We start from the raw sequence: 26,707 nt of genomic DNA, 5'->3' as shown, positions 1-26,707 counted from the left end.
AGTCTTGGTATGCTAAATTTTCATGCTCTGATAAGATTTTGGCATGATCCTTTAATTACTCTTGCAAAGAACACAAATAATTAAATCACGAAGCACTCAGTTTTCTTGGCGTTATTCCCAATCAAAGGCAATGTAACTATATGCAAAAGATCACTACTGCTATTACAATGTAAATAAGGCTGTAAAACCCTAATAAGGAGATAAAAAGTAAATTATTATAGTGTATGAACTCCACAAAAATTAAGTGGTCAGCTTAGTCATCTCCTGATAATGGGGACTAATAAAAACTGCTTGAAAATACCTACAGGCAGGATTGCTAAGCAGCTTTCCTTACAGAGCTTTACCAACTCTCTTCTATAGTACAATTGGCTGTGTGCTTGAGGGGCAAAAAGGGGTCCAAAACTTTATGAATTATTCAAGATATCTAGAAGTATTGTAAGGGATGTGCGCTAGAACAGTCTCCCTAGTTCAGAGCCTCTGCACAGCAGTACAGTCTGAAGAAGAAAAGTATATTCACCAGTACATACTGGTAATCATTTGCATAGATAGGTAGCACCCACTCGTTTTTTCTCTTAAGTGTCAGTATAGGTACAGAGAAGCAGACTTCACTGCCTTCCAACTCCATTGTGATGCTGATATCTTTGAACACATGGATTAAGCAGAACAGAAAAACACACCACACCATAAACTTTGTTCCCGCTCACAAGTCCTGCTCCTGACTTGTGAGTGGAACTTACCACCAGCCTGTGCCCCTGATGCATCTGTATAAATTCTGACCAGGGCCTATGGTGCAGAAACACACAGAACTGTTAAAAGTTTCCCAGGAACCAGCCCTAGGCAACTCCCTCTTCAGCATGCAATTCTATCATCTGCTGCTATGCCATCTGCTGCCAGGACAGCTGCATCTTGTAGAAAGGTACCGAGAATTTAGGTTAGCGGCCTAATATACCATTACAGGTTACTTTGTGGACATTCAAGTGCTTGATTAGACATAGTCCATAAAACTGCAAAACTGAAGACTAGAAAACAGAGAGACATTGGCCACAAGCCTGAATGCATGACCTTAGCATAGTCCTTTATCATTGTGCTCATCTATGGTACAATCTTTAAACTCATGCTCATTCCATTCTGAGCCATTGCCACTTACAGGACTTACAATATATAGGAAATAATAGCTTTTTCCCAAACTTCTCCCATAACAAACTTCAAGTTCCATGACAAAGAAAGTGGCAGATTGTAAGGATGCTCTGTATATAGGGTAAGCAGCTAAGTAGAGTTCTTTACCAGGGTTTATACCTCCAGCTTTGCCATCAGCATGGTGGCTGACTTTTAGCAAGATGCTGTGCAACTTCATGCCTCATCTCCCTACCTGTAACACATGCTATCAGATTTCTGGATAAAACGTTTGAGATATATTGCTGAAAAGTGCTACAAAATAAACAGGTCTCTCTTTCTGGAGACCACAGTTACACACCTTATACAACCTTCCCTTGTCAGTGGAAAGACTGAAAAAACTCCACACCTTTCAGTTTAAACAAATCAAAACATTCTTGCTCTTTGGATCACACCTGGAACTATTTATTACCAAGATCTGATCCTGTGATGGGATTAGTTCAGCCTCAGTGTTACAGTAACTCCTCTGTGGTTTCAGTCTTGTAACAGGGAATAAAAATACATACTTCTGGAGTTATGTTTCATATTAGATGGCAAATGTATTTGTACGAGCCCTCATTTTCCCATTCAGCTTCAGAGGATCCCATTACAGACTTTTGTATGGCTATTTTCTATTTCTGCATTGGGTCAAGCTTTCCCCAGGGTACTCTTCTAATTCATGGTCTTCTACATTATTATTACCCTTTTGACCTAAATGATTAGCCAAAATTTGAGGCCCTGAGGGCCGTTCCTATTAGGAGAAGAAAATCATGAAGTCAAGAATCTTTTAGGCATATCTAGTTAAAAAAAAACAGCTCTGAAATCACCCGCCCCCAACATCACTCCTTTTTCCTTGAATGCAGGAGATACACAACAACAAAAATTTCCTGCCATCCCTTCTTGAAGTCTTTTCAGCCAGGGTGCAGACTCTTATGGGACTGTCATAGTGCTTACCTAATTCTTTCTTTCACTTTCTTATCCTCCCTTGACTTCTTTTGCTAAGCGTTTTTCTCCTGCTTCTTCTCTTTTACTTTCTCCTTGTCCTTGTCTTCCAGATCTTCCCAATTTCCAGGGATCTTGGTTTAACACTCAGTCATAGCTTTCTTCTACTTAGTTAAAATACCCCACACAGCCTTTTGTTTTGGAAGGTGAAATTGGGGCAGAAGCTGCTGCTGTTTGTATTGCTACAAAAATTACCTTATCTGTTCCTTAAATGAAGGGTGCAACACACACTAAGTTCCACAATATTTCACCCAAAGACACATCCCCAAAGTGTACATTTTTGGAATGTTGCTGAGATCCTTCTGGTTTGCCTGTGATGTCTCACCCAGCTGACACTGGGGTCTGCACCCAAACCAACATTTCTGTGGGTTGTGCCAGTGGTGTTGCCAAAGGAAACAGTCTTGTCCTCCCCCATCCTCACCTCCATCACTGCTTGCAAGAAAAACAGCTGCAAGAGCTCAAAGGAAAGAGTGGTAGAGGGTCAGGAATGAACAGCCAGGAGTGGGGGAAGGCAGGACGGCGCATTTGGCATCAGTGTCAGCACACCTGGCTTAAAGTATTCATCAAACTAGCCTTATCCACTGAAATCTCTGGGAGTTTTGGGCAAGCAAAAATGCTTGCAAAAGAGACAGCAGTAGCTGCTGGTTCTAATCAGAGAGAATTTGGATATGGACTACATGTAAAAGCTGTGAGTTATTTTAAATTATGACAGATACACAGAGTGGGCTCAATTCTTTTCTATCTGGCGTATTTAACTACCTATCAAAATGAACTGGAAAACATAACAGGAAACATGCTCACAGTGAATCCTGCCGTGGTCTTGCCCTGACACAAGGTTTCCCCGGTATTCCACAGCCTTAGCATCTGGAACTCTTAAAAGTTTTAAGGATGTAGTCATCTCCAAAAGAACATTATGAAAGAGAAGCACAGTTTAAAGGGAGCGTAAGTGACTTGCTCCATGTTAATAGTGACGTTTGTGGCAAAGCCCTTATGCCTGCAGCCCCATCTCTGAGGTGCCTGATCACAGAGCTCACTTCACAATGGGAGTTTAGCTACTATCTTCAAAGGGGAAAACCCCATGTGAGTAAGCTGTAAAAATATCTAGAAAGAAGCACTTCAGAGACTGCACTGCTATTCTTTTCTCTTGCAGACACACATTGCCAAATAAATTGAAGGCATCAGTTGTTCAGGAAAAACTCAGAGGTTTCCCTGAACTACTTAAGTAGCTACAGCCCCAAATAACACAAATATTGAAGCTGAAAAGCATGCATAAAATCTATATTACCACATTAATCTCAAAAGGACATTTGGCTAATATAAAATTCAGCATCATCTTCATTGATGGTTCAGGGAAATAAAGTTGTAATAAATTGCTGCAAAGCAAAGTACTAATGATTGAGTGAGGCTATGCAATTAAGATATAACTTTTTAAATCACCTTTGAGGTTAAATGTAGAAGAATTATGAGTAAAAGGGCAATTAAATGCCAGACTTTTCAATCTAAGGTCTTCTCATCAAAGATTCAGTTACCTAAATTGTTTTTAACTATTTCAGAGGAAGAGATGGGTGTAACAATAATTCATCCCCCGCAAGAGGAAGTAAAGAATACTCTTTCAAACAAAAGCATTACCAGGCTATCAAAATCTTTACAAAGAAAAATAAACTAATCAAGATTGATCTACTAGGGTTCTCAAGTTCCCAAATTCCTAATTGTTAACATTAGGTTATAAAAGGGAAAGAAGTGTAAAATGTAGCCATTACCATCTTCACAGCACAACCTGAAGTAATATATATCTCAATGCAACATGAGCTGCATGAGCAGCGTACTTGATAGTTCTATAATCTGTAACTTTTTACATAATTTTACATGCTGCATTTAAAAACAATTGGCTTCTGAAACGCTTTAAGACTTATTTTGAAGGAGAAACATAGATTTATTTATGATCTGATCCTGCAGACCCTTACACATCTGACTGACATTAGCATATATAATGTAACTGTTGAGTAAAGATATTCAAATTTAAGCATGTTCAAGACTACGAGGCCATTTTAGTTTTTCTTTGGGAAGCACATGAAAAATTGAGCATTTACTGACTGAAGAATTAAACTAGTTGACAACTACATTTGTAAATGAACATAACAAGTGTATGGTTTGCACATTATTCAAAAGACTAACCATTACCTACATTTCCTTCTTCTTTCCAAGTGATGTACTACTACGTATGTCTAAAGGAGCATCAGAATGTTGTACTGTCACACCATTTTCCACCCAAAACTTCCAAGTTATGCTAAAAGACAGCAATATAATAAGCTGTCCTGTTTTGTGAAGTTCTGTGCCTCTAATAATAGCAGAAAGAAAAAAAAAAAAAAAAGAATTTAAGGAAACAAGGAAAAAGGAATATAAGAAAACAGGTTCTCATCCTAAATAACTGCGATAAGATTGGGAATCTGTCTGTTACTGAGTAGTAAGATTTAGGCTACTATACTTGTAGCATATAATTAAATAAAACCTTCATGCAATTTCCCTTGGGTAGAGAGAAAAGAAAGAGAAGGAAGAAGCACATTTGACAAATGCTAGTCACATCACTTACAGCATGTCTGGAAAGACCTTAGAAGGCGTATCTACTCAAAAATAACCAAATAAATTCAAAATTCACACTGGTTTGTTGCAAGAGCTCACAGTTTTTATTTTAAACTCGGAGTGTGTTGTTTTGCTCTAAGCTAAAATAGTCAGCATAAGCCTCCTTTAAAACATACAGTGAAAATGTTCCCTTAAGATATACAAGACAATTCTTTTACGGACTGAAGTTGAACCAAGCACCTCAAATTAAAAATCCAGAGTGAATAAAATTAGAGTTTGGAAAGATGGGAGGAAAAAAAAAAAAAAACAACGAAAAAGTCTATTCCAATGTGGTGCTTTTTATCTTATGCAGAACGTACGCATTTTTATTTTCTGTTCATTTACATCATTAACCCTACAGACACTGCTGCATCTGTACCACACAAGGTGGTTGGTACATCAGTTTAAACAAGTCACATTACTTACTGATGCCATTTGCATGGGCATCGGGGTAAAAACCGAGTTCTCAGACTCAAAAAACTCCCAAGCACCCTCTCAGAGCTGTTTACAACAGCCTTTCCAGCTTAACATTTCTGAGATACACACACAGCTTTCCTGACACATGGAAAAGAGTGCAAATTGCTTGAGTATTCAGCATCGTAAAACAGAGTCGCTGATATAAAAGCTGAAAATGTGCATACCAGCTTTTTATTGTGCGTTTACAGCCCCATTCAAGTTTATGAATAAAGTTTCATTAAGAGTTGAATTATTACGTATCAGGTACGCTGGCACTCCATTAACACGAAACCAAAAGCCGGAACCAACTGCATTTCTACTTGCTGTTTGCCATTGGACTTCCCCACATACATCTGCAATTTTAAAAAATTCCTCCTACTTCCACAACAACCTTCTGCTAATTTTCTTCGATTTTCTGCTCCACTAACTTAAAAGTCATTTCCTTAAGAAAACAGATGACAGACAACTTGAGTGACTGATGATATTGTGCCATCACTTTGTTTTTCTCTGAGGCCTTGGTTTAAGAGGATGGATGTTAGTGTAAATGACAGAAAGGGGAGCTTCGCATAGGATTTCACTTCTGTTCAAAGACAAGCTAATGCAACCTCGCTGAGGTGCAATCAACTTGACAAATGGATGCTGTGCAGCCCTGTGCCTCCCACTGAAACCCGAGAGTCTGATTTACACAATATTCCCCCTGTAAACTGAAGGAAGACCAAATTCCAATCAGACTTAACGCTGCTTGGCTGTATAATGGGTTGATCAGATAATTCGTCCCATATAATGAAATCTGATAATAGTGGGAAAAAACACATCAGAGAGAATGGAATACATTAATGAACTTGTAAAAATACACTTAAGTCTTAACAGATTTAATAAACAGAAGAGAAACAGCTCAAACCGGGAGTCTTCATATGTGGTCAGCAGTTCTCGGGTTTAACAATGAAGCTGACAGAAAATACAGAGTTTCTATTTACAATTGACTACATTCACCACACCTTTTTTCAGATGGCCAGGAAAAGAAAAAGAAAAAAAAAGCATTTAAATATCAAAGTGAGCTTTGTAATATGTTTACATGTCTTGCCTTGTTCTGCTCCCCCCTCAAACTAAACTAATTCTATGATACAAGCTGTTTTCTCAGGGAAATGTGAGTCAGATAGAAATGTTTTCCTACCCAGAGTTTCATTTACTAACTGGAAAAAATAGGAAACATTTGCTTTCGGACTTTTAACATTTTCGAGGGGTTGAAAAACAAAGACAATTCTGTTTCAAAACACTTTTTACATGAGTTTGATGGTTGGCACAGAAGTTAACTGAATGTTTACGTTGGAAAAATGTCACAGAGATGTCTATTAAGGCCAGTATTTTTTATGTCTCACAATAAACTACTCAGATTGTCGTGTTTTCTGCAAATAAACATTCTGCCTTAGCAACTACAGTTGCCATCAGAAGCCGTTCTCACACATAGGCAAGCTGAGTAGTGCCGAATTTTTAGGGTTTTATTTACATTGCTGTTGTCACAAATAAGAGAAAAAAAAAGAAAAAGAAAAAAAGAAAAAAAGAAAGAAAAAAAAAGAAAAAAAAAAAAGAACTTACACAAACATCTCATGCTGAAGTGAATGGATTTCAACAGCTGCTGATTTGGTGACATGGAGAACCCCGGTGGAGATGTCCCGCTGAATTAACGTCTTGGAAATGTTAAAAAGAAACTTCAAACAGCCCTTGTTTAGCAGGCGGTCGAAGCTCGCTCTCTGTGGGGATCATGTGAAGACTAGCAGAGCAGTCACTCAGTCATGTATCAGCCTTGTCAATAGTTGCCTATTTTCTCAACAGGTGTCTCAATCACATGCCATAATCCTTTCCCCCTTAGGCTTCTATTTAACAGAAATCACTATCACACATGACACTGTTTTCACTTAATGAGACGTATATTGATTTCTTAATAATTAATTTCTTCCTACCATCTCAGCCGAGTTTCAGTATGAACACTTCTCTCTTGCCCATCTGGACCAGCAGGGAAAGTGTGAGAACTGTAGCACAGGAGTGAGGACGCATTTAATCCTTTGTTATTGCAGCAGATAAGTACAGCAAACACCAAATGATCACTCTCTGTTCCGTCAGATAACTATGAAACCAAGCTGCTACGCTGAGGTATGCATCACTATGCAGCAGTCACTTGGTGCTAGGACATCAAAAGGCACCAGGGACATAAAGGACCTTACTGTAAGTAAAAATGTAGGGAAATTGTTCATATTAAGATTCAAGTAAATGCTTAAATACAAATCCAGGCAGCCATTTCAAAAATACCTTTTTCCTAGCTAACGTACAACTATGAGTTTTTACAGTACTTTTTTTTTTTTTCTTTGTAAATTCAGTTCCTTCTTTAGATGTTGAAAATCTCATTTATTATAGAATATAACCAGACAAGTAAATTAAGTCCAAAGGGTAACAGCTATCAGACACCAGACAAAGAATGAGAATTCACAGAGAACATTAAATTCCATATGGTGTTTAGCCTACAACCAAGTGCATATCTATAAGCTTAAAGCTCTGCTTTCTGAGCTGCATCAGTCTTAAGCAACACAACAATCTTGCAACAAAATGTTCCAATACTTCTTTTTTTTTTTTTTTTTTTTTTCAGACAAAAGCAACAAGCCTGTAAATATTCTACAGCACTTCCTAAATTTCCACAAATCAGATCACTTACGATGTGAATTAGAAACAAATACATATCACCAAACCACTCTGGGCTTCTTGTTAATTATGTTTACCCATATTTACACCAAATATGGACAATCTGATGTAACCTTATTTTAATCTCAAGCCAGTCACTTTCTGTATCAATGGAAGACATACATTTGTGAAATAATGTGGGCAGGTTAGGAGTGGCATGTTTCACTTTCATAGTAACAGCTCTTGCAGAAACCACAGCTTCTGCACGTATCACAAATTAGACATAAAAAGAGATTTGCTGAAAAATCTGTCGGCTTTGCTGATACCAATGCAGTGTTTTCAGACCGCAAGCCCACTCCTATCAGGGGTAATAAACAAGTTCCCTAAGGACTTTTAACTCTCCAAACATAGCATACAATTTAATAATTTCCAAATACCTTTGAAATTCATGTCAACTGAAGTTAGAAAGTAAAACTGGTGCGGTTTGATCATTCCAGCTGTATGTCAAAATTCTTCCACATTGTTGGATAACATGAAAGTGCAGCACCAGTTCCTGTCACCCTCAATTTAAAAACTTTTGATATACTACCTCTGAGCATGGAGTTGTTTAAATACTATCTCTAACATCAGTAAACTGCATGTACCACCTGCACTGTGACTTGAATTACCGAAACACAACACTATACAATTAAAGAGATCGTCTCGGATTTCAGCAGAAAAAGCACTGCACTGAAGAAATTTATATAAAAAGAAAATATTTTAAATATATTTCGAATGTGAAATATAATTTGATTGCGTATCTGATGTACACACAGATTATTAATTTATATGAGATACACCACAGTGACAAGCTGTTTTAAGTACTTTGATAGATGCATATAATGCAGGCCAGATCTTGAAAATCCTACGTAACTGAGTGACTTTATGTACAAGTAATCCCTCTGAGTTAATTTTAACTACATGCATAAGGGCTCTGCAATCAGACATTTAAGTTTTTGTAACCTCAATGAGAATAAACACATATATGTTACTTCCTACATTGCACAGACAGCTGGTGAATACATTTTCTGCTCTGAGGTAATCTGTAAGAACTTTGTCCTAATCAGAGATTTAATGTTATTTCATTTAGGACTGTAGAAGTATTTTGACATAAGACTGGGTTAATAACTGATTTCACCAGGACTGCTCAGAGTTCTGACACTTCCTGTGGGTTTGTAGACAGAAGACTTGTATTTTTATGGTTTATTTGGTCTGTAACGTTTGACACTATGTAAGGATATTAGGCAGAGAACATGTCAGGCAATTATTTAGAGAACACAGATACACCCTCAGCAAATGTACGCTTTAACGACATTTATTTACGAACCTCCCTGGGCACTGATTGATTGATTCTGAATAGGAGCCCAGCCTCACACAGTTCATATTCATCAAAAGCATCCTAATCATACCAGCATATCAACATTTTGAACTTTACTGCCAGCATTCAAGGAATGCAACTCATGAAATAATGAAAGTTAGGGTAAATTGAATCTTGTTTGCCGTATATAAAGACCTACTTTTAACTCATGCGATACATTCTTGCTGCATTCTCAGCTACCTTCCCAGCACAGACTATGAATTAATAGAAAGGAAGCTATTTTAGAGTGTATCTGTAATGTTGAGATACAAGCATTATAAATTTTTTCAACAGGTAATCAGCAATGGTACAGACTCCATCTCACTCAGATACAGCTCATTTATTTCAGAAAAAAACAAGAAGTAGAATAATAGATGGAAAAACTGCACAAGCAAAAGAAGCATAATGGCTACAACAGCAATCAAGACCCTTAGATGCAAAGTCAGAATGATATCAAGAAAAGGAAAGCATATTACCAATACAGACAGCATTAATGTTCCAAAACTTGATCATGTTAAACTTTAAGCTTCAAAGTTTAAGTGTATTGACAGATTTGACTATTCTGAACAAGCATTGGGAGAAGAAGGTGAGTATGTACAAGCTTCTTTGTACTATGAGACTAAAGAAACTGCAGCTATTCTGCTTGTGAGAGAAGGTGAGGAGGTAACCTCACAATGTACTGGCTTTACCTACTCCAAGAGAGAACTTCAGAGAGAGGTGCCAAAGGTAACACAGTGCAAAACAAGATCTCCTAAGAGGTTGATCAGACAAGCAGAAAAGTGCCCATCTGCTCTCAGCATACAGAGCAACGTGGTCTTGAGCCCTTACTTTCTTCTGTCATACAAGGAATGTAAGGAAAACTTCAGCTGCAAACTCCAAAACACTGTCTTCTGCCATCAATGCACTGGTATACTTGCACAGTCTACTTCAACCCCTGAAACAACTTTTCTGGCTTCTTTGCACAGTAGAAGCTAAAGGACATGCCTGGTTATATCTCTCTTAGCTGGCTCGTTTACTTCCTAATTTTTCCTTGAGCACAAGAATGTGATCAGGAACACAGAAGTTCACACCAAGCACCCCAGTGGCTCATTCCATCTGATAAAGACCATCCCCAGCCATATTGCACTCCTGCTCGAAATGTCAATGACATACTCCTCTCTGATATTCTAAGCTGCTCCTTCTCTTTCAGTATGAATTTGTACCCTGGAGTGATGTTTTAGAAGGAAGGCCTAGGAGAGAAGAGGTGCTACCTAAATGGAGGTCTACACAACAATGTGGCTCTTCAAGACACAGCCCAGCACATATATCCATACTCAGGACTAGTGTTGTGATTTAATGTGATTGAACAATGAGCTTTTGCCTTTCTGTACTGTTTTCCATCATTGTTCCTTAAATAAAGACTGGATTTTCCTCTTGAGTTACCATTGCCCTACAGGAGGCAATATCCATACAAGCTCCAGTCACAATAACTTGTGAAAGAAAATAGAACAAAAAGGAGTCCAAAACACAAATAATTTGATAATGCCACAGAAACCATTGACATGACTGGAAACCTCATTTTTTATGCAGTTTGGAGATTAAAAACTAACTGTAGGAACATGAGCTATACTTCTTGAGATGCTGTGTTTTATTCTCATGCACTTAGACATGATCCTAGCCAAGACAATGTCTGAACATCAAACCCAGGCAATGCAGCAACAGTGGGTATTTTACTTCAGATCAACTCCCATTCACATCAGATGAACTTGCATTTCTGACTGTATGTACACTTGCACAGACCAATCATTGAGTAATCTTAATGGGACAACACATATGCAGATCTACAAAAATAGGAAAATGTGTATGGGATCAGGACATTCAGACAACAAAATAAAGAAATTCAGATTTTCTTATCAACCCAGCAGTGTGGCTACTCATCTGATATCTTATACAAATAGAATGGGTAAAGCTCCTGCAAATGACAAAGTACAAGGTCTTTTAAAAGCTGTGGATACTCTTTGATTCTGGCTGTCATAGATTAAGGTATCTCTAGTCAGAAGTCCAGAAATAGAGGGTATATTCAAAATGCTGACTTCAGTTTTTCTCCTGGGGCTTTAATTCGTACTCCAGACTTCAGATCTCCTGTATTATTCTTGAAGTTTTGAGATTTACTTCAAACTTCACTAAAACTATCCAGATATCATGAGTGCTGATGTCCTGCTACACACAGCACTGTGCATTCAGCTGCTGATGGAATACATCTTGCCTAAATACCTCAACAAGTGACAGCCCCAGAAACAATTTCTAGCAGGCTGTTATATGTATTACTGTTTAGCACATTCTCATACCTTCTTTCATTAAATCGCCTTGCCAGCAAAAGGAATGTACACATATTTTTAATCCTCTGTTTTACATTAAAATGCTACCCATTTTTCTTTAATCAGAGGTCTTAATCTCATCTAATTTTTGTCCAAAGTCTTGTTTACTGAAACCGCCATTTTACTCCTTACCATTATTCTTACTGTTTAATCATAATCTGATACAAAATGTTCCTTAACGTGCTTCCTAATTTTATCAAATTCCATAATTTTTCCAACCAGTTTCGGTACCGTACCCCTCATTCCATCATTCATTTTGTTGCATTTTCTAAGTCTTACTATAACTCAGAGCTTCTTATACTGCTGTAAGCTCTACACGTTATTTAAACACAAAGTGCTTTTGGCTTGTTATCCTAGTAGGCATATCATGTACACAGAAAGTAAGCCATTTCTGAAGTTAAGATTTGCTTTGTTCCTCTTTCTATCAACGATGTTTGTTGACATAACAAATAACTGTGACAATTTTATTTGGTCATCAACTTTAATGCAAGTTATTTTGCTTTTTTTGATAGGTAAATAAAATACTGCTGTTTTTCACAATCATTGTAAGGAGGATGTATGCCTAAACATATTAAAAACCAGATTCATAAGGCAGATACAGTATGATCTAGAGTGCAGTAAAACAACTGCTCCACTAGCTGAAAAGCTAAGATGTAACATACTGAAGAAGAATCTGTTGAGTGTAAAGAATGGACTTTCATTGCTGTGCTGCTCAGCTGCTTCTCCAAGGAGCTCCTCTGGTTCAAAAAATGTGGTCATGAACTTCCCTCAAAAGTAAAAGTTACTTTCACAGAGCTACTCCAGCCATGTTAAAGCTGACAGCTTTTGCTTTTCCTTTTCCTCTTTCATTATATCTATTAAAGTATTTGATAAAGAACAAATCTGAGAATCCAAATTGCAGGGCTCCTTTAAATTTCTAAATTAACTCCTTTACTAAATATTGGTCTTGTACCATTTAACCCTCAGAATCACTCTGAACAAAGGAGAGACTTGCAGATATCAGAAATAGGAAGGATGCAGCCAAAATTTCATTTTTAAGTATGTACCACTTTTACTTCAATTAAAAGCCACAGTAAAACAGAGTCCTTGAGGAAAGAGGACGATTTTAGACACTTTCTGCCTACATTTGGCTCAGGTGTCGCTCTTCCTAATTGAAAAATGCTTAAGTTAAAAGTATAACTTCCCATTTTAAATGAAAATATATAGTGTCCCAAACACAATTCCCTTACACTCTACTAAACACAGACAGGGATGGCTAAAGGCTACAGATCTTTAGGTTCTCCACTGATGCATTAACTAAACAAAAAAGACAACCTTACTTGTTTCAGAAAGCTTTATTAGAATAGGAATCTTTGAAGACAAACACAAAAGATTCTAATATGTTTAGATTTTATAACGTAAACAACTAATTTAATGCATCACTAGCAATATACAATAGTCGCCATCTTGCAACATGAATGCAAGTAAGAAACTGATGTAATCTGTGAGATATTTCAAAATAATTAATTTGAGAATTAAAAAAAGAACTTCTATTGTGCAAACTCTCCCGGTTTGCCTTTTTTAAAAGGATCAGAAAATCACAGCAGTTGAACCTTTGCTAAATGAAGGTAACAAGCAATCATTTGAACTGGCCTCTAAATTAAGAACCTGTAATTGCTTGAGAAAAGCTATTTGATCAAAAATATTTCAAGTGTTACTTATCAGAAGAGTTCCAAAAAAATGCCGCAAGATCCAGTTCACTTAAATGAGGGCCAAAAACCTTTCAACTTTTTGCAAGATTTCTCAAGGTAGTTTGACATATCTACACTGTTGTGTAATCTTTCTCAGCATGTTAGACTTCTGTGCTAGTATTTTTGTTCTGTAAGGGCAAATCAGGCTTTATGCATTTTGGGGTCAAGCCAACGTTTGATTCCTTCTTCTCCCTTCCTCAACTCCCTCTAAAACCTGTGTCTCCTTGCATAACTATTATGCAGAAATTCGAAAATTATACCAAATATTCCTTTCTATTTTTTCCCCACCCCTCTATTATCCCTCTATTATTTTTCTTACAAGGATGGACATACATACAAAGACTGAAACAAAGTTCTCTTACACACCGATCCCTGTTTAATTTTAATTCTGAAAGAATGATCCTGCTCTCTGGCACACTCCAAAATCCAGCCCCAGATCCCAAACTGATAAACTGAGGCACACTATTAAGGCCCCCTCATATGAGCAAAGTTTCATACAGGTCCCACTGTCCCACTAAATGAATGACAGTGTATTAGCGCAACACTTCACATCAGTGACAATGGGGTATTGAATCAAATATAACAGCACAGAAATCTCCTCAATTCATAATTTCACACAGCATGCTGTGCTAAAAACAAATGACCACCATTATTTACAGCAACGCTAAAGTATGAAATACTTAGGGAGTAGTCTGAAATAGGACTGGCTTGCTGAATAGCCTGACATTTTGAAGTCATGGTTGAGCAGGCCTTTTATGATTTCAGAAAGCAGCTGGAATCTTTAAGCTGCTGGGAGGAGCCATGTATCAGTAATAGGTGTGCTTTTCATGTGAATAGTTGAGGCGTGACAGGTACAGGGACTGGGACTGCTCGCAACCCCAGTGCCACCAGTGCACACAATCCTGCTGTCAACACCAGTCTTACTTAGAGCAATGCTGACAACGTAACAGATTTAGCAATAAATATGTGCCAAGATGTCCCCTGTACATCCACGCAACTGGGTATTAAAAGTCCTGACACAAATGTGGTGCTTTTTTACAGTGCTGAGGAATGGAAGCTTTCAATTTGCCTGCATGTTATGCTCACAGGAACTATAGAAGGGAGGCTTCCTGGGAGCTGCTGGGGAGAGCAGAGAATAGCTGAACGTGTCTTACTACCTGAAATTGTCTTTGTAGCTGGTCTGGCAGCCAAGTGATCCATGTGGCAACTTCCTACCATTTCCAGCAGCAGTCGGGAGGTTTGGCAATGCCGCCACCAGCTGGATGTGCACTGCTCCCCAGGTCATGCCCGGGGGTAAGCATGTGCTGTCCTAACAGTACATACAATGGAAAAAGTAGTTTTGCCTTGACCAAATCTGCTCCCAATTTTGGGATGAGTGTTCCTTGATTTCAACTATAAACAGCGTAACAACTTTAGAAACTTTGAAGTTATCTGTTATGCTTTCTTAGCTTTGGTCATCTCTGGTTAAAACAAAAGAGCAAGATCATAGAATCACAGAATGGCCTGGGTTGAAAGGATCCACAATGATCATCTAGTCTCAAGCCCCCTGCTATGTGCAGGGTTGCCAACCACTTGACCAGGCTGCGCAGAGCCACATTCAGCCTGGCCCTGAATGCCTCCAGGGATGGGGCATCCACAAACTTCTTGGGCAACCTGATATGCACAATAGGGAACAGGTAGGGACTGGACTATGAAAAATTGTACTATCAAGTTTTTTGATTTACAGGATCTGAATATTTCTCACTTTTCAGAACAGCATGCTAGCTGATTGCTTGTAGGGTATAATGAAATGAGATTGCCCAAATTCCTCAGCTCATGCAACCCTGTTGAGCACTCTAAACAGTGAAAGAAGAGATGGCCATGCCAAGATTATTGCTTCATATGCCTGTGACTACCTAATTCTACTGGCCTGTAGCATGAGGTGGCAACAAGGATAGAATAAGATTTACATCATCTGCATCTTGCATGAGCTCATGAACAACAGAACCAGTAGGCAAAATAAATAAACATCTTTTCCACAATTTTTGTAAATCTCAGCCAATTTTCTAGTTTCACTACAAAAGCCCACTTACAAAACGAGTTATTGTTTTTGGCGAGGATAAATTTTTTCTTTATTTTGGACCGATCTGAACTTTTGGACCGGGGATGAAGGATGAGACAGGAGATTTTGAACTGCAAAATCAATTATTTGTACAGCCATAAGGATCTGCAAAAAACTAGGTCTCCCATTCTCTTTAATGATGGGAAAGAGTAGATATAAAGAAATATGTATGAAATGTAGAGTTTAACTTAAGAGCTCACTGTTTTGGTTTTGTTCGATATCTCCATTCTAGTGTTTATTATCTCTAGCATTGGATCCTTGAGAGAGTAAATTGCTTGGAAGCACTCTTACATTTAGCATATGTGAAGGATCTCACTGGAATGAGACATTTCAGTATTGGAATTCAGGCAGTCTGTAATGCTACAAGATGGAGAAGAGAAGTACATGAGAAGCAGGAGCTCCTGCATTAAATGAGAATGCCACTCATTTGATGCCTTAGAGAAGGCCAGATGCTGACTCCTTTCTTCCTGTCTCAAACACATGACTGTTCTCACTGGGTGATTCTGCATTACAAAAAACTATACACTAAATGAATTTGAGAGACAAGAGAAAATTGTTATGCTATGTTAAAGAGGCTCTGCTAAAGAACAGAAACACCTTTTTCCCTGGGCATGTCTGACACTTTACCTCTCTAATCAGGGCAGTGATAGCTATGGTAGAAAAAGGTTAAATAATTTTCTCATGTAAATCATTAGTAATCAAGATGGGGAAATCTTCAGCTCTTTCTCTAAAAGCATTTCTGTTGAAGAATACAGAAAACTGTTCAAGGAAGTAAGGAGGATGCTGTTGCACAACACAGTAGGAACTGAGTTTCATCTTGGTGCTCCTAAACAAAACTCCCAGTCTTCCTAATGCTCCACAGAGATGCAGACCTTTCTTGCACCAATTCAAGTTGAACAGCTAGGAGAGTAACTTTAGAACTGAACTTCAAATGGGACAGGAGCTTGCCGCACAAGCATGTATGCAGGACTACTTTCACACTCTTCCCAGTACTTGACTATTCCTTTGTTCGCCCAGTAATCCTATCCCTGCCCAAAATATAAACAAGTCTGTCTAAAAGACTGAGAAAAGTGCTTTAGTACTACAGACATGGGCCAAACTACACACAGATGAGTGTTGAAGCTCTGTAGACACAGATAACAAAAATTGGCTGGGGGAAGGTGGTGCTAGAAAAGAGTCTAAATTTACAGAAGTTCTTGTACTAGCCCACCACCAGGGCTGCTTACAGAATGTAGGCCCATCTTAAACAGAAAAAGGTTTTAAAACTCTGAGCAGATAGCCACTTACTGTACCAATGGGACCAAATGAAACCAGTAACAGAAGGGAGTGGTCTGTTTTGCTATCCTGATGTCTTTCACAGTGTATAAGCATAACTATTCACCCGCAATTGTTTATAAAACCCAACCTCCTCCATTTCTCTATTGTCAGAAGATGAATTATGAGATCCTGGCCTCTTTGAAATGAAGGGGTATAGGATGTCACATTCAGTTCCTACTTGCACTGCGTAGGTCCAGTTAGTTGTATTACGACTACTCAGACAAAAAGCTCTGAAACTTTTGTAGTACTTGAATGCATAATGCCAGCCATGTCATGTTATTTCAAGAGGAGTGAGAAAGTGAGGTGGCAAACACAATTTTGGCAAAAGCACAATTCTTCAGATGCAACATGTGCAAACCATTATTTTGTCTTGTAGAAGTATTAAGGAGACATATGATGAAATGCCAAATATATAATTAGTGTGTTAAGCAACTTATTTGAACGACAAGTGATTAAAAATGTATCAGCAAACAGATATGGCATTACTTTGATTAGCGTGTGAAAAATAATTCTGGCAAGTACAGTGTAAACAATAAAGTAGAGTGTATATTTTCCTAATACCAGTCTAAAATGGAAGGGCCTATAAAACAGACAACTGGGTTTTGGCTGAGTGTTAGCTTTAATTCAAAAGGCTTGGAAGATTTACAGACCTAGAAACTGAAACAAATACAGCTATTTGATTGAAAATGCTGCTCATTAGAAGTCAAGATGAAAGATGAGACCTTGTCAATCCCAGCTGCAAGACAAGGTGCTAGAGTGGTCTACTTTCACTTCATTTTGGGCTCCATCTCTGTTACCAACTTTTGCCCAGTGGGACTCTGTCTATCCTTTTTTAACTACTGAGTAGAAGAACCTACCCCTGTTGTCTTCCAGCTGGTCATTCCTGCCAGGGAAAAAGCTGTTAGATTTCTTGGTAATGCAAATGGGCTGAATATCCTTTGGGGGGAAAAGTGTCGAGGCTATACTCTTTCCAGCAACATATGGAGACACAACAAGGGGAAACGGCCAGAAACTGGAGCATAGGAAGTTCCACGTGGATGTGCACAAGTACTTCTTTACGGTGAGGGTGATGGAGCACTGGAACACGCAGCCCAGGGGGGTTGTGGAGTCTCCTTCTCTGCAGATATTCAGTACCTGCCTGGATACCTACCTGTGCGACCTGGTGTAGGGAACCTGCTTTGGCAGGGGGGTTGGACTCAATGATCTCTGGAGGTCCCTTCCAACACCTACAATTCTGTGATTCTGTGATTCTGTGATTCTGCTGCAGTGTGACAAAGCAGCAAACAGATGCTTTCAGCTTCCCCAAGTTTCTCCAATACCTTTATCTCCTTGCCTTCCCTGACAGCAACAGCAGCAGCAATAAATAAATAATCAAGATTTTTGTATTTCACAATTGGCCCAATGAGCCTAAAGTAACAGTATAACAAAATAAACTAGAAGCACATTACATTACAAAGGATAGCAAGCAGCTGGTCTGTGGTCCTTGGAAGGCTGGCTCATTGCATGTTGTTCATGCCTTTCTTTTCATTTCCACATGTTGCACTGCACTGAAAGCCCACTTAGGTATTTTAATACAAGCAATTACAAAGGGTGCAGATCCAAAGCAGCTAAAATTCTATAGGTTATGAGCTCAGGGTTAGAGATGCTATGATCCTGCGCTTCCTCCTTCTGTGTGCACTCCTGTTCTTTATGCCAAATCATACTACTGAACAGGGAACAGGTTCAAGAAAGCTAAACAGGTTCAAGAAAAGCCAAACATTTACACAATAAAATCACCTTTCTACAGAGTTAATTTTGTCTCACCCATTTCAAGTGACATTTTACAAGATAGGAAGCTGATCTACTGGCTAGCTGCTGTGAATAGTGGATGCCACCCATTCCATCTCACTTGTTGTATCTGGTCTGTCCTGACGTCTCTCTCATTTTGGTTCTGGTACTCATCTTACTCTCCGTGGGCCAGTTCATCTCAGCAGGCTAAAAACTCGAGTTACTTTCTACCAGCTCAGTGGTTTAGGAGGCAGAAGAATCTACAGCCAGAGCTGGAGATGAAGTCAAGGGAAGGAAACAGCCAAGGTAAAGACTCCCATTTTGGAGATACTCAAAGGCCAACCTAGGCATCCTGCTCTGGATGTCCCTGTTTGAGCATAATTTGGATCAGTTGGATGTGGAGGGTCCCGCCAGCCTCAGTTATTCTTTGATTCTTTCTACCTTGCTACTGCTGTGAAACTTCATCTATAGTTGTCACATGGATACCTCATGATATTTTTTTTAACAGAGGAGGAAACGGACCCCAAAATACAGGCAGTCATCATCATTTACATGAGAAATACGCAAGATACCTGCAGACTGCAACAGTAGCATTTTATATCCCACTGACATTATTGTGTAAACAAACATACCTACACAGGGCGCTGAAAATTGCTGTTCTGCATCTTCAGTGAGAGGCATTCACATTAGGAAGCTGCTCAAGAAGCCCCGAATGTGAGCACTGAAAAGGTCTGGGAGACAGCAGTGTCTTGGTTTACATTTTGTTCCCATTTGACAGTTAATTAGTAACTCACTTTTGGAAAATGAAAGATTACACATTCTGAACAAATACAGACGTTTGATCTTAGGCTCATCAAGGAAAAATTCAGCTGCTGCCAGGGAAAAGCAAATGTTCTGTCACGTACATCCAGTGTGAGTTAATGTGAAACAGAAGATGTAGGCTACGGACACAGCGTACTAATGCAGTTGTACAGTTGTGGGGAGCAGAGCAGACAAGGAAGAAAGTAGAAAATAGCAGACAACAACCTGGTGAGCCTAACCTAAACCTGCTGGGATGATTCCTGACTGCAGTGTCAGCCTTAAGAGGTGCAAGTTTCCCAACACAATGATAGAAGAGCAAAGCTTGGTGCTATATATCAAAAGCAGTTTATATTTCTGTCACGAGCAAACTGTCTCCTGGAGAGCACCAGGAGCTCAGCTCTGGCCATGCCCTGAAGGTTATGGAGCTGTCAGGGAAATGGCAGCAGCCAGCCAGCTCACACCAGCACAGCAGGAGCCTTGGCTGCGGGAGGCAGTTTCACAAGAGCAGGTAGGAGTCTGGTAGTGAAGGGGCTGTGATGGAATCATCCAGCCCTGGGAAAATGGCTAGAAGGTTTTCAGTGAGTCATACTAAACTTTTCACATTTTATTGAGGAAATCATCCCAGAGAGATGAACACTGAATTGACAGTAAATAAAGGAGAAATCAGTCGACAAGGGAAACATACAATACCAGTTGAAAGAAGAAATACTTGTATTTTTTAAAGAAAATCCTAGCATTTTCTCTCTTTTTTTTTTTCTTCTATGTCCAGGATAAAAAATGCCTACTGAGAAGTAAATCTGAACACATAGAAAGCAGTAATTGCAGTCCAACATGATTTCATTTCAAGCAGGAATTAATGGAATATCCAGTAAAAAAAATCTTTAAACAATTTTTATTTATTTATTTTTTTACTTTTCTGATTTGGAAATGTATCTTAGCAAAAATCCCAATCCTATTCATCTACTTTGGTTACAGCACTGGATGAATTCCCATCTTCTGTATCATCACTGAATGCACCATTAATCTTTTGTGCTTGTTTCTCTCACAGGTTAGTCAGTGACTCCAGCTGAAAATAACTTCCCTCGATGATGTTCCTAAGCATGCTCTACAAACTCAAGAGCATAGAAAACAGAGAGCTGTGGACCTCCATATGTATTAAGTATTTGTAATTATAACAAATTCTCCTTATACCTTGTCCTAAGTTTTAATGTCTCAGGCCTGTCAGCCATCCCCAAGGCCTTTCATCCCCAGAGAACTACCACCACCTCACCAGGAGCTGCTCACCTCATAAGGCCTTAACCTTGCCCAGGAACATCTGTTTGCAGGCCAACAGTGAGGGTTACCTACACAGCATGTTTCACTTCACTGTTTACTGACACTGTCTTTCCAGGTTCTCACCAGCAGTTTTTGAAACAGCTCAGTGTAGCAGCATCCTTTCAGCACAGCCTCCCCATCCCTGTTGGGCTCTCTCACCAAGTCTACCTCATCCAGAGGTCTTCCACTCCTATTTCTGCCCCTGCTTATTATTTTTTTCTCCAGTTATATTTATACTCAAAAATAAATGTGATTATATATAACTTTACAAAACTGTTACCTGCCCTGAGAAACAAATGTTCTAGTTTATGCACTGCAATGTGCAGAAGAGTTCAGAAAACATGATCTAACATACAACTTATTAAATGGATACAATTAAGATGGTATGGACTCAACATAAAAGATAATTCTTCATTCCTTTAACAGCAAATGTCATAGAGACTACTGGCTGAAGCAAAAGTTAGTAACAAATAGGTAGCACTGCCAGTTTCAAAAAACAAACAGACGTTCAAGCCTCCAAAACAATGAAAAAAGTATTAAAGTAATGAGACTTTAAAAAAAATATGTTGGTCTTTGAGCTGCCTCTTAAAGTCTATGTAGAGAGATGGTAATCTCACCGTGAACATCAAGTTATCTGGGGATTAAAAACTCAGCTGTAGTGGCAGAGCACTCTATGGCAAGCTTTCAAAATCCCAGGATGGGCTCAACCTGTTTTTCTCTATTACCAGGATTGACTTTTAAAAATAATTTCCTTTTAAAGCAAATGTTCATACTTTCAATTTGTTTGCTTCTCTGCAAGCCTTAAGATTGATCTCAATATACTCCTTTTTTCCAGGATTTTCTTCACAGCTATGAGAACCACAGGGGTATTTATGCTCCTGACATCCTACATTCAGAGATGAAACATAGAGAAAAGCGCCAACCATTACAAAGTCACAAGAGACAGTAAATACTATTTGCAAGCTTGTAAAATAGATGTGTAGATACGGAAGCTGTTCAAGATGAAGTGGAAGCATTGCTTTTATACTTAAACTATGTTAATTCTGACTTCTTGTATTTCACAGACCATCAAATTTAACCTACACACCATTATAGCAAGTCCTGTAACTGATACTGAGTGGAGAACATCTTTAGAAACTTATGGTACTGACTACAAGTGGTGACTATTTTAAGTAGCTTGTAGCTGAGTTCTATTGAAACAATCAAACAAACAAACAACAATAAAAACCCATCTAAAAAATAGTGTCTATTAAGGAAAGAGAAATTTAGAAGGATGATGTTAGATACCGCACAATAGAATAGAAAAAGAAATAACTCATGAAAGAATCTTCTAAAAATCATGAAGTTTCTGTTGAGGAATTTGGCACACGTGAATGCAAAACCCAACGAAACAAACTTGACTACAGTTACACTGTAGAAATGTTTCTCTTTTTTCCTTACTGTTTGCCAAAAGGAAAATGAAAAAACAGTGATAGCTTTGAAAACACTGCTCCATAACCAAATGAGATGCGTCCTGTCAGATGTTTGGAATACACACTTATAAACTTCCCAGTATGAACAATTTGCTACAATCTGAAATTGCTCAAATGATGAAGTGTTTGAAAATAAAATAAAATAAAATAAAAATAAGAAATGACTCCTATCAAACACAGAATCTAAATCAGCCTAAGGAATGAAAAGACAGATTTCCTACTATGTGTTGGAAAAAAGCAGGTGAGTTCGCAAAGTGTCGTGTCATGACTTGGTACATTTGAAACAGCAAGGCAATACACTTACATCAAGTCTGCCACTGAAAAGTGAGAGTTTCCTATGCTACAAAAGGCAATTTAGCCCTAAAAGAAGACTACAGCACTACTGGAAACCAGATTTTCTTATTTTTGCTTCTTTTTTTTTGATCAAGGTATTTGGTCAGCTGTAGCCTTTTTGCCACAACATAATGACAATTCTGGTATACATTTGTCTTATCGGACACACTCACATAGCAGATTCTACCACCTTCTCACAGTGAAACAATTCCAGTCTTACTGAGACAGTTTTCCAATAAAAGCAAAATTAAAAAAACCCTACCAATCAAACAAACCAACACAAAACACCAGCTAAATTTACAAAGTCGCTATTTTAAATTCAACATGAGTAGAATTATCTTCATAAGCATGGCAAGAGACAGATCCTTAAATCAAACTGTGCCATGCCTCACAGCTGACACAAATCAACACTTATGCACTGAAATTAGAGGTGTACTGATGAATAGCCCGCCTGAATTATACAGTGGAAAATAGATGATGCAGAAGTAACTTAAAGAACAGTTTCCAGTTTTACAGTAGTATATGTCTACCTTGCATTTATTCTGTTTGAAACTTTGAAATGAGGGCAACTCAGCTTAATATTGTACAGTAGTTCTGCTTCTTATATTTATAAAAGTAAGGGTATCATATAAGCCTGCTGCGAGTGAAGTTGCAGGAAAATAAAAGTAAAATTATACCAAATCAGACAGAAATTAAAAAGAAATGGGAATTATTTTTAATCACTTATTATGAGATCCAATTCTATCACTAATTAATTCCAGTGCCTGGCCAGCATATTATGTATGTTCTGTCTGGTTGCTAATTACTATTTTTTCTCTGTTTACTTAGGTGATAGCAAATAATGCTTCAACCGAGTCCCGCCACTCCCCATACCAAACAAAAGCTGACAGCAGCATCTCTCTTCCCCCCAAAGCAGGATGTCTTTAACGTTTAGAAAGGGAATGAGCAGAACTTTGTGCCTCCTGACCAGCACGTGGATCTCTTTTGTGATCAAAGCCTGTTGGCTTTGAGATGATTATCTTCCTCTGCTCCCAGCTCAGACAAAATCTTTGCACAAGTGATGTGGGTTCACTAATGCAACAACCACCCCATCATGCAATGACAAATCATTTTTCTCTCTTTTTTAAAAGCTATGTGGAAAATTACATAACTAAAAGAAACGATGAAGGAACGTTACTTAAACTGCAAATTGAAGCAAGATTAGGAAATTCTAGTTTCATAATGGACCAAACAGGCTTAATTCTACCCATTTGTGTACAGCCAATAATGTAATCTTCAGCTATATTTTTTGTACGCAGTTTCTTTCCTCCCAGAAGCATGTCCTGTTTTGAGCACTGAAGCAGTACTCTTGGGAACAAACTAATGCTGCACATAATCTGGAATTTCCTAATATCTAGGTGCTTAACTTTTCAAGCTCAGTAACACTTTTTCATTTAGACTTCTTAAATATATAATTATTTAGATGACTTAAACGTACTTTTTGCTTACAACGTCTTTTTCTGTTTACATATCATACTCTAGCCTAAATAAATGCTAAGACAAAGGCCAAGCTGGCTGGTAGCCCAGAATGTAGTTGTTAGCAAGTTGACAGGGACCACCTTATACTCATGGAAATGTCTAAATATTGTATTTGAGACATAAGTAAATTTTAAAAGGCAATCTTTACTGAAAGAAAAACTGAGCGGATTTAGAACAGCATAAACAAATTGCTGGACAAAATGAGGACTCAATGGAATACGGCTGTCGAAGCCGTCTGACTTACCCCAGCTCTCCATTACTGTAAAACACCAAACACTTAAGGACAGGAAGTATCCTCATGTTACCATGTAAATAACTAATGGGCTTAGTTTATGTTAACAACTAACTCAGAGACTTCCAATTAAAACAAAACAAAACAAAACAAAATCCACCTAAAATATGGCTACATGTCTGAACTTTTTTCTCAAAGGTAACTAATTCTCATAATTCTTCAGGTGACTTTTCCCTTTTCTTGCACAGATTCTGATTAAATGGAAGGTAAATCAGAGCATAGAATAATTTAAAGACAGTCTGCGAAGTCAAATAAGAATAGTCCTTTTTCTAATCTACTGAATCTAAAAGATGCAAAGTGTGGTTTCTAGTTTTCTTGTATTTATTTCCTTTTTGCTTCAAAAACTTGCAGAATATCAGTGTCTTGTCTTATTTTACACATAAGACTACCGGAGGACGAAAGGAGTAGAATGGAAGTCCCCCTCAGTTCCCATTGGAAGCAGTAGGGTGATGAGTGACATTTTTTTTTCCCCTTGGCTGTTTGCCCAAAGCTTGAATTAAACATTTTAACAATAGCCAAACAAAATGGGAGTTTTACACAGCCTGACTGAAAATCCCTTTTCCCCCTCAAATGACAGTTTCTTGTGACAGATGACGGTTAGAGATGATGGCTTCATCTCTTTGTTTTTCCAGCTACTCACAATCTTACAGTAAAAATAGGATAGACAAGAACTGATACATATTTAAAATAAAACAAGACCTTTGCAGAAACCTTACATCTGACTACAGAATCAAAGCAAGTCCTACAGGCTTTCTTAACGTGTCTTAAGAATCTGCAAAAGGGAACATAGTTCTGCCTCCTTTTTGGGAACTCTTCAGAGATTCAGGATTTTACCATGGTGAGATAGGAAAATCCCACTGACAAGAACATGCCATACAAAAACCAAAAGACGTGTCTATGAATAAATTTACTAATGCTGACATTCTGGCCTAACTAGATATTAATAAAAGTACAGGAGTGTGGGTGAAGGTATTATACCTGGTCATGGCTGGCTTCAATGGAGCTTCCGATACCTTGGAAAGTCATCTGCACAGGAGACAGTGTCAAACAGGTCATACACTCTTTGCCATTTTGTCTATCACTGTAGTGTACCTATAACAGAATAACATACGTAATCTGCTAAACACCAGGTTTGTACAAGGGAGTCATGCTACAATACTGTCCCTTTTCAACAAGTTTGTAAGAAGAATTCCAAACATTTACATTGAATTCATCTCTAATACAAAACAAGGATTGTGTAAAATATTTTAGGTAGTCACATATTGTACTGGGGCTAAATTTTCTGAGTGAACTGTTTGATAATTTACAAATTCTATGTTCTCCAGTCTCTACAGCCTTTTAGACTGAACTCAAGATGTTATACCTACACAATCACAACAACCTAGTTTCAAGTCATAGTTTCTAAGGCAATGCCATTTTGAACATTTTGTAGCTTGGCTATAAAACATCCATGTAAGTCATTACACCTCCAAAACCCTGGCAGTAACAGTTTTCATTTTTCAATTGAAATGCCTTATCTAATAAAATTCACTAACTTACTTGGCATGGCTACACACTGTTGTATATTTTAATTTGATTTTGTAATTAAATCAAAATGATGGATAGCACGGTGAAGAATTCACATTCTTCCTGAGACGGCTAGGCCATCTTTTTCTAAGAGTAACTTATTCTCTACTAATGTCAAGATGTGCATGTTAAACCTGACTCTTGCATGAAATACAGAGGAAGCTATTGCTTCTACTTGAACTATTTTTCTTGTCTTCAGTCCCCCTTCAGATAGCTCTTAAATCCCCTACAGAAAGGATGGATTTTAATATGTCGAGACAAAATTAAGTTAAATGTTGCCAGCATTTCATTATTAAGAACACGTTGCCACTCATGCTGAATTGCTGAAATATTACAATCTGCTATGTAGCTCCCGGCTTCTAGACAGGCAGATCAAGCACTTTGTTCTACAAGAGAGATGGAATTTGGTTTATGGTGGTAATTTACATTGGCTATGTGACCCCTGTCAGAAATGGAAAGAGAGATCAGCTCTGCTGGAGACAGACCTTTTATGTTAGTATCTATTTACAGCTGTATAGATCTCAGGCAAAGGTTACGTGAGAAAGCCTCACCTTTATACGTAAGCTACAAAATTATTTTTGAGAACAACTAGGAGCCACGTTGTTCCTTGGAAGTGATTTAGCAACATTCATGATACTGATTCATAAACCATGCACGCCCTATTCACTGTGCCTATATCTTCCCCGCCACAGGTGCAAACCAGGAATCATTCAAGTGAGGCAAAACCAGTGCAAGACTGGTTGAGTGAGAGGAAAATCAAATCATTGCTGTATCGCAGAATTAATTTACTGACAACACATTGAAAAAAAAAATAAAATAAATTAGCTGTGGCTAAAAGTTG

At 38.2% G+C, this 26,707-nt stretch overlaps 1 protein-coding gene across 4 annotated transcripts in view; it reads right to left on the bottom strand.

Moving 5' to 3' along the window:
• The window catches only part of STAU2 (staufen double-stranded RNA binding protein 2), a 154,869-nt gene that overhangs the window by 39,516 nt on the left and 88,646 nt on the right, over positions 1-26,707 (bottom strand). For 3 of the 4 annotated variants that reach the window (XM_072327340.1, XM_072327338.1, XM_072327341.1), the window contains exon 13: positions 25,279-25,392. The exons of the other annotated variant lie outside the window; for it this stretch is intronic. In XM_072327340.1, the coding sequence (XP_072183441.1) occupies positions 25,279-25,392 (114 nt within the window). The remainder of the gene's footprint in view (positions 1-25,278; positions 25,393-26,707) is intronic. 4 annotated transcript variants of the gene reach the window in all.

This window comes from Excalfactoria chinensis, chromosome 2 (genome assembly GCF_039878825.1).
Source record: "Excalfactoria chinensis isolate bCotChi1 chromosome 2, bCotChi1.hap2, whole genome shotgun sequence".
Lineage (NCBI taxonomy): Eukaryota > Metazoa > Chordata > Aves > Galliformes > Phasianidae > Excalfactoria > Excalfactoria chinensis.
Note: the sequence above shows the minus strand (reverse complement) of the source record. Positions and strands in the feature narration are given on the sequence as shown.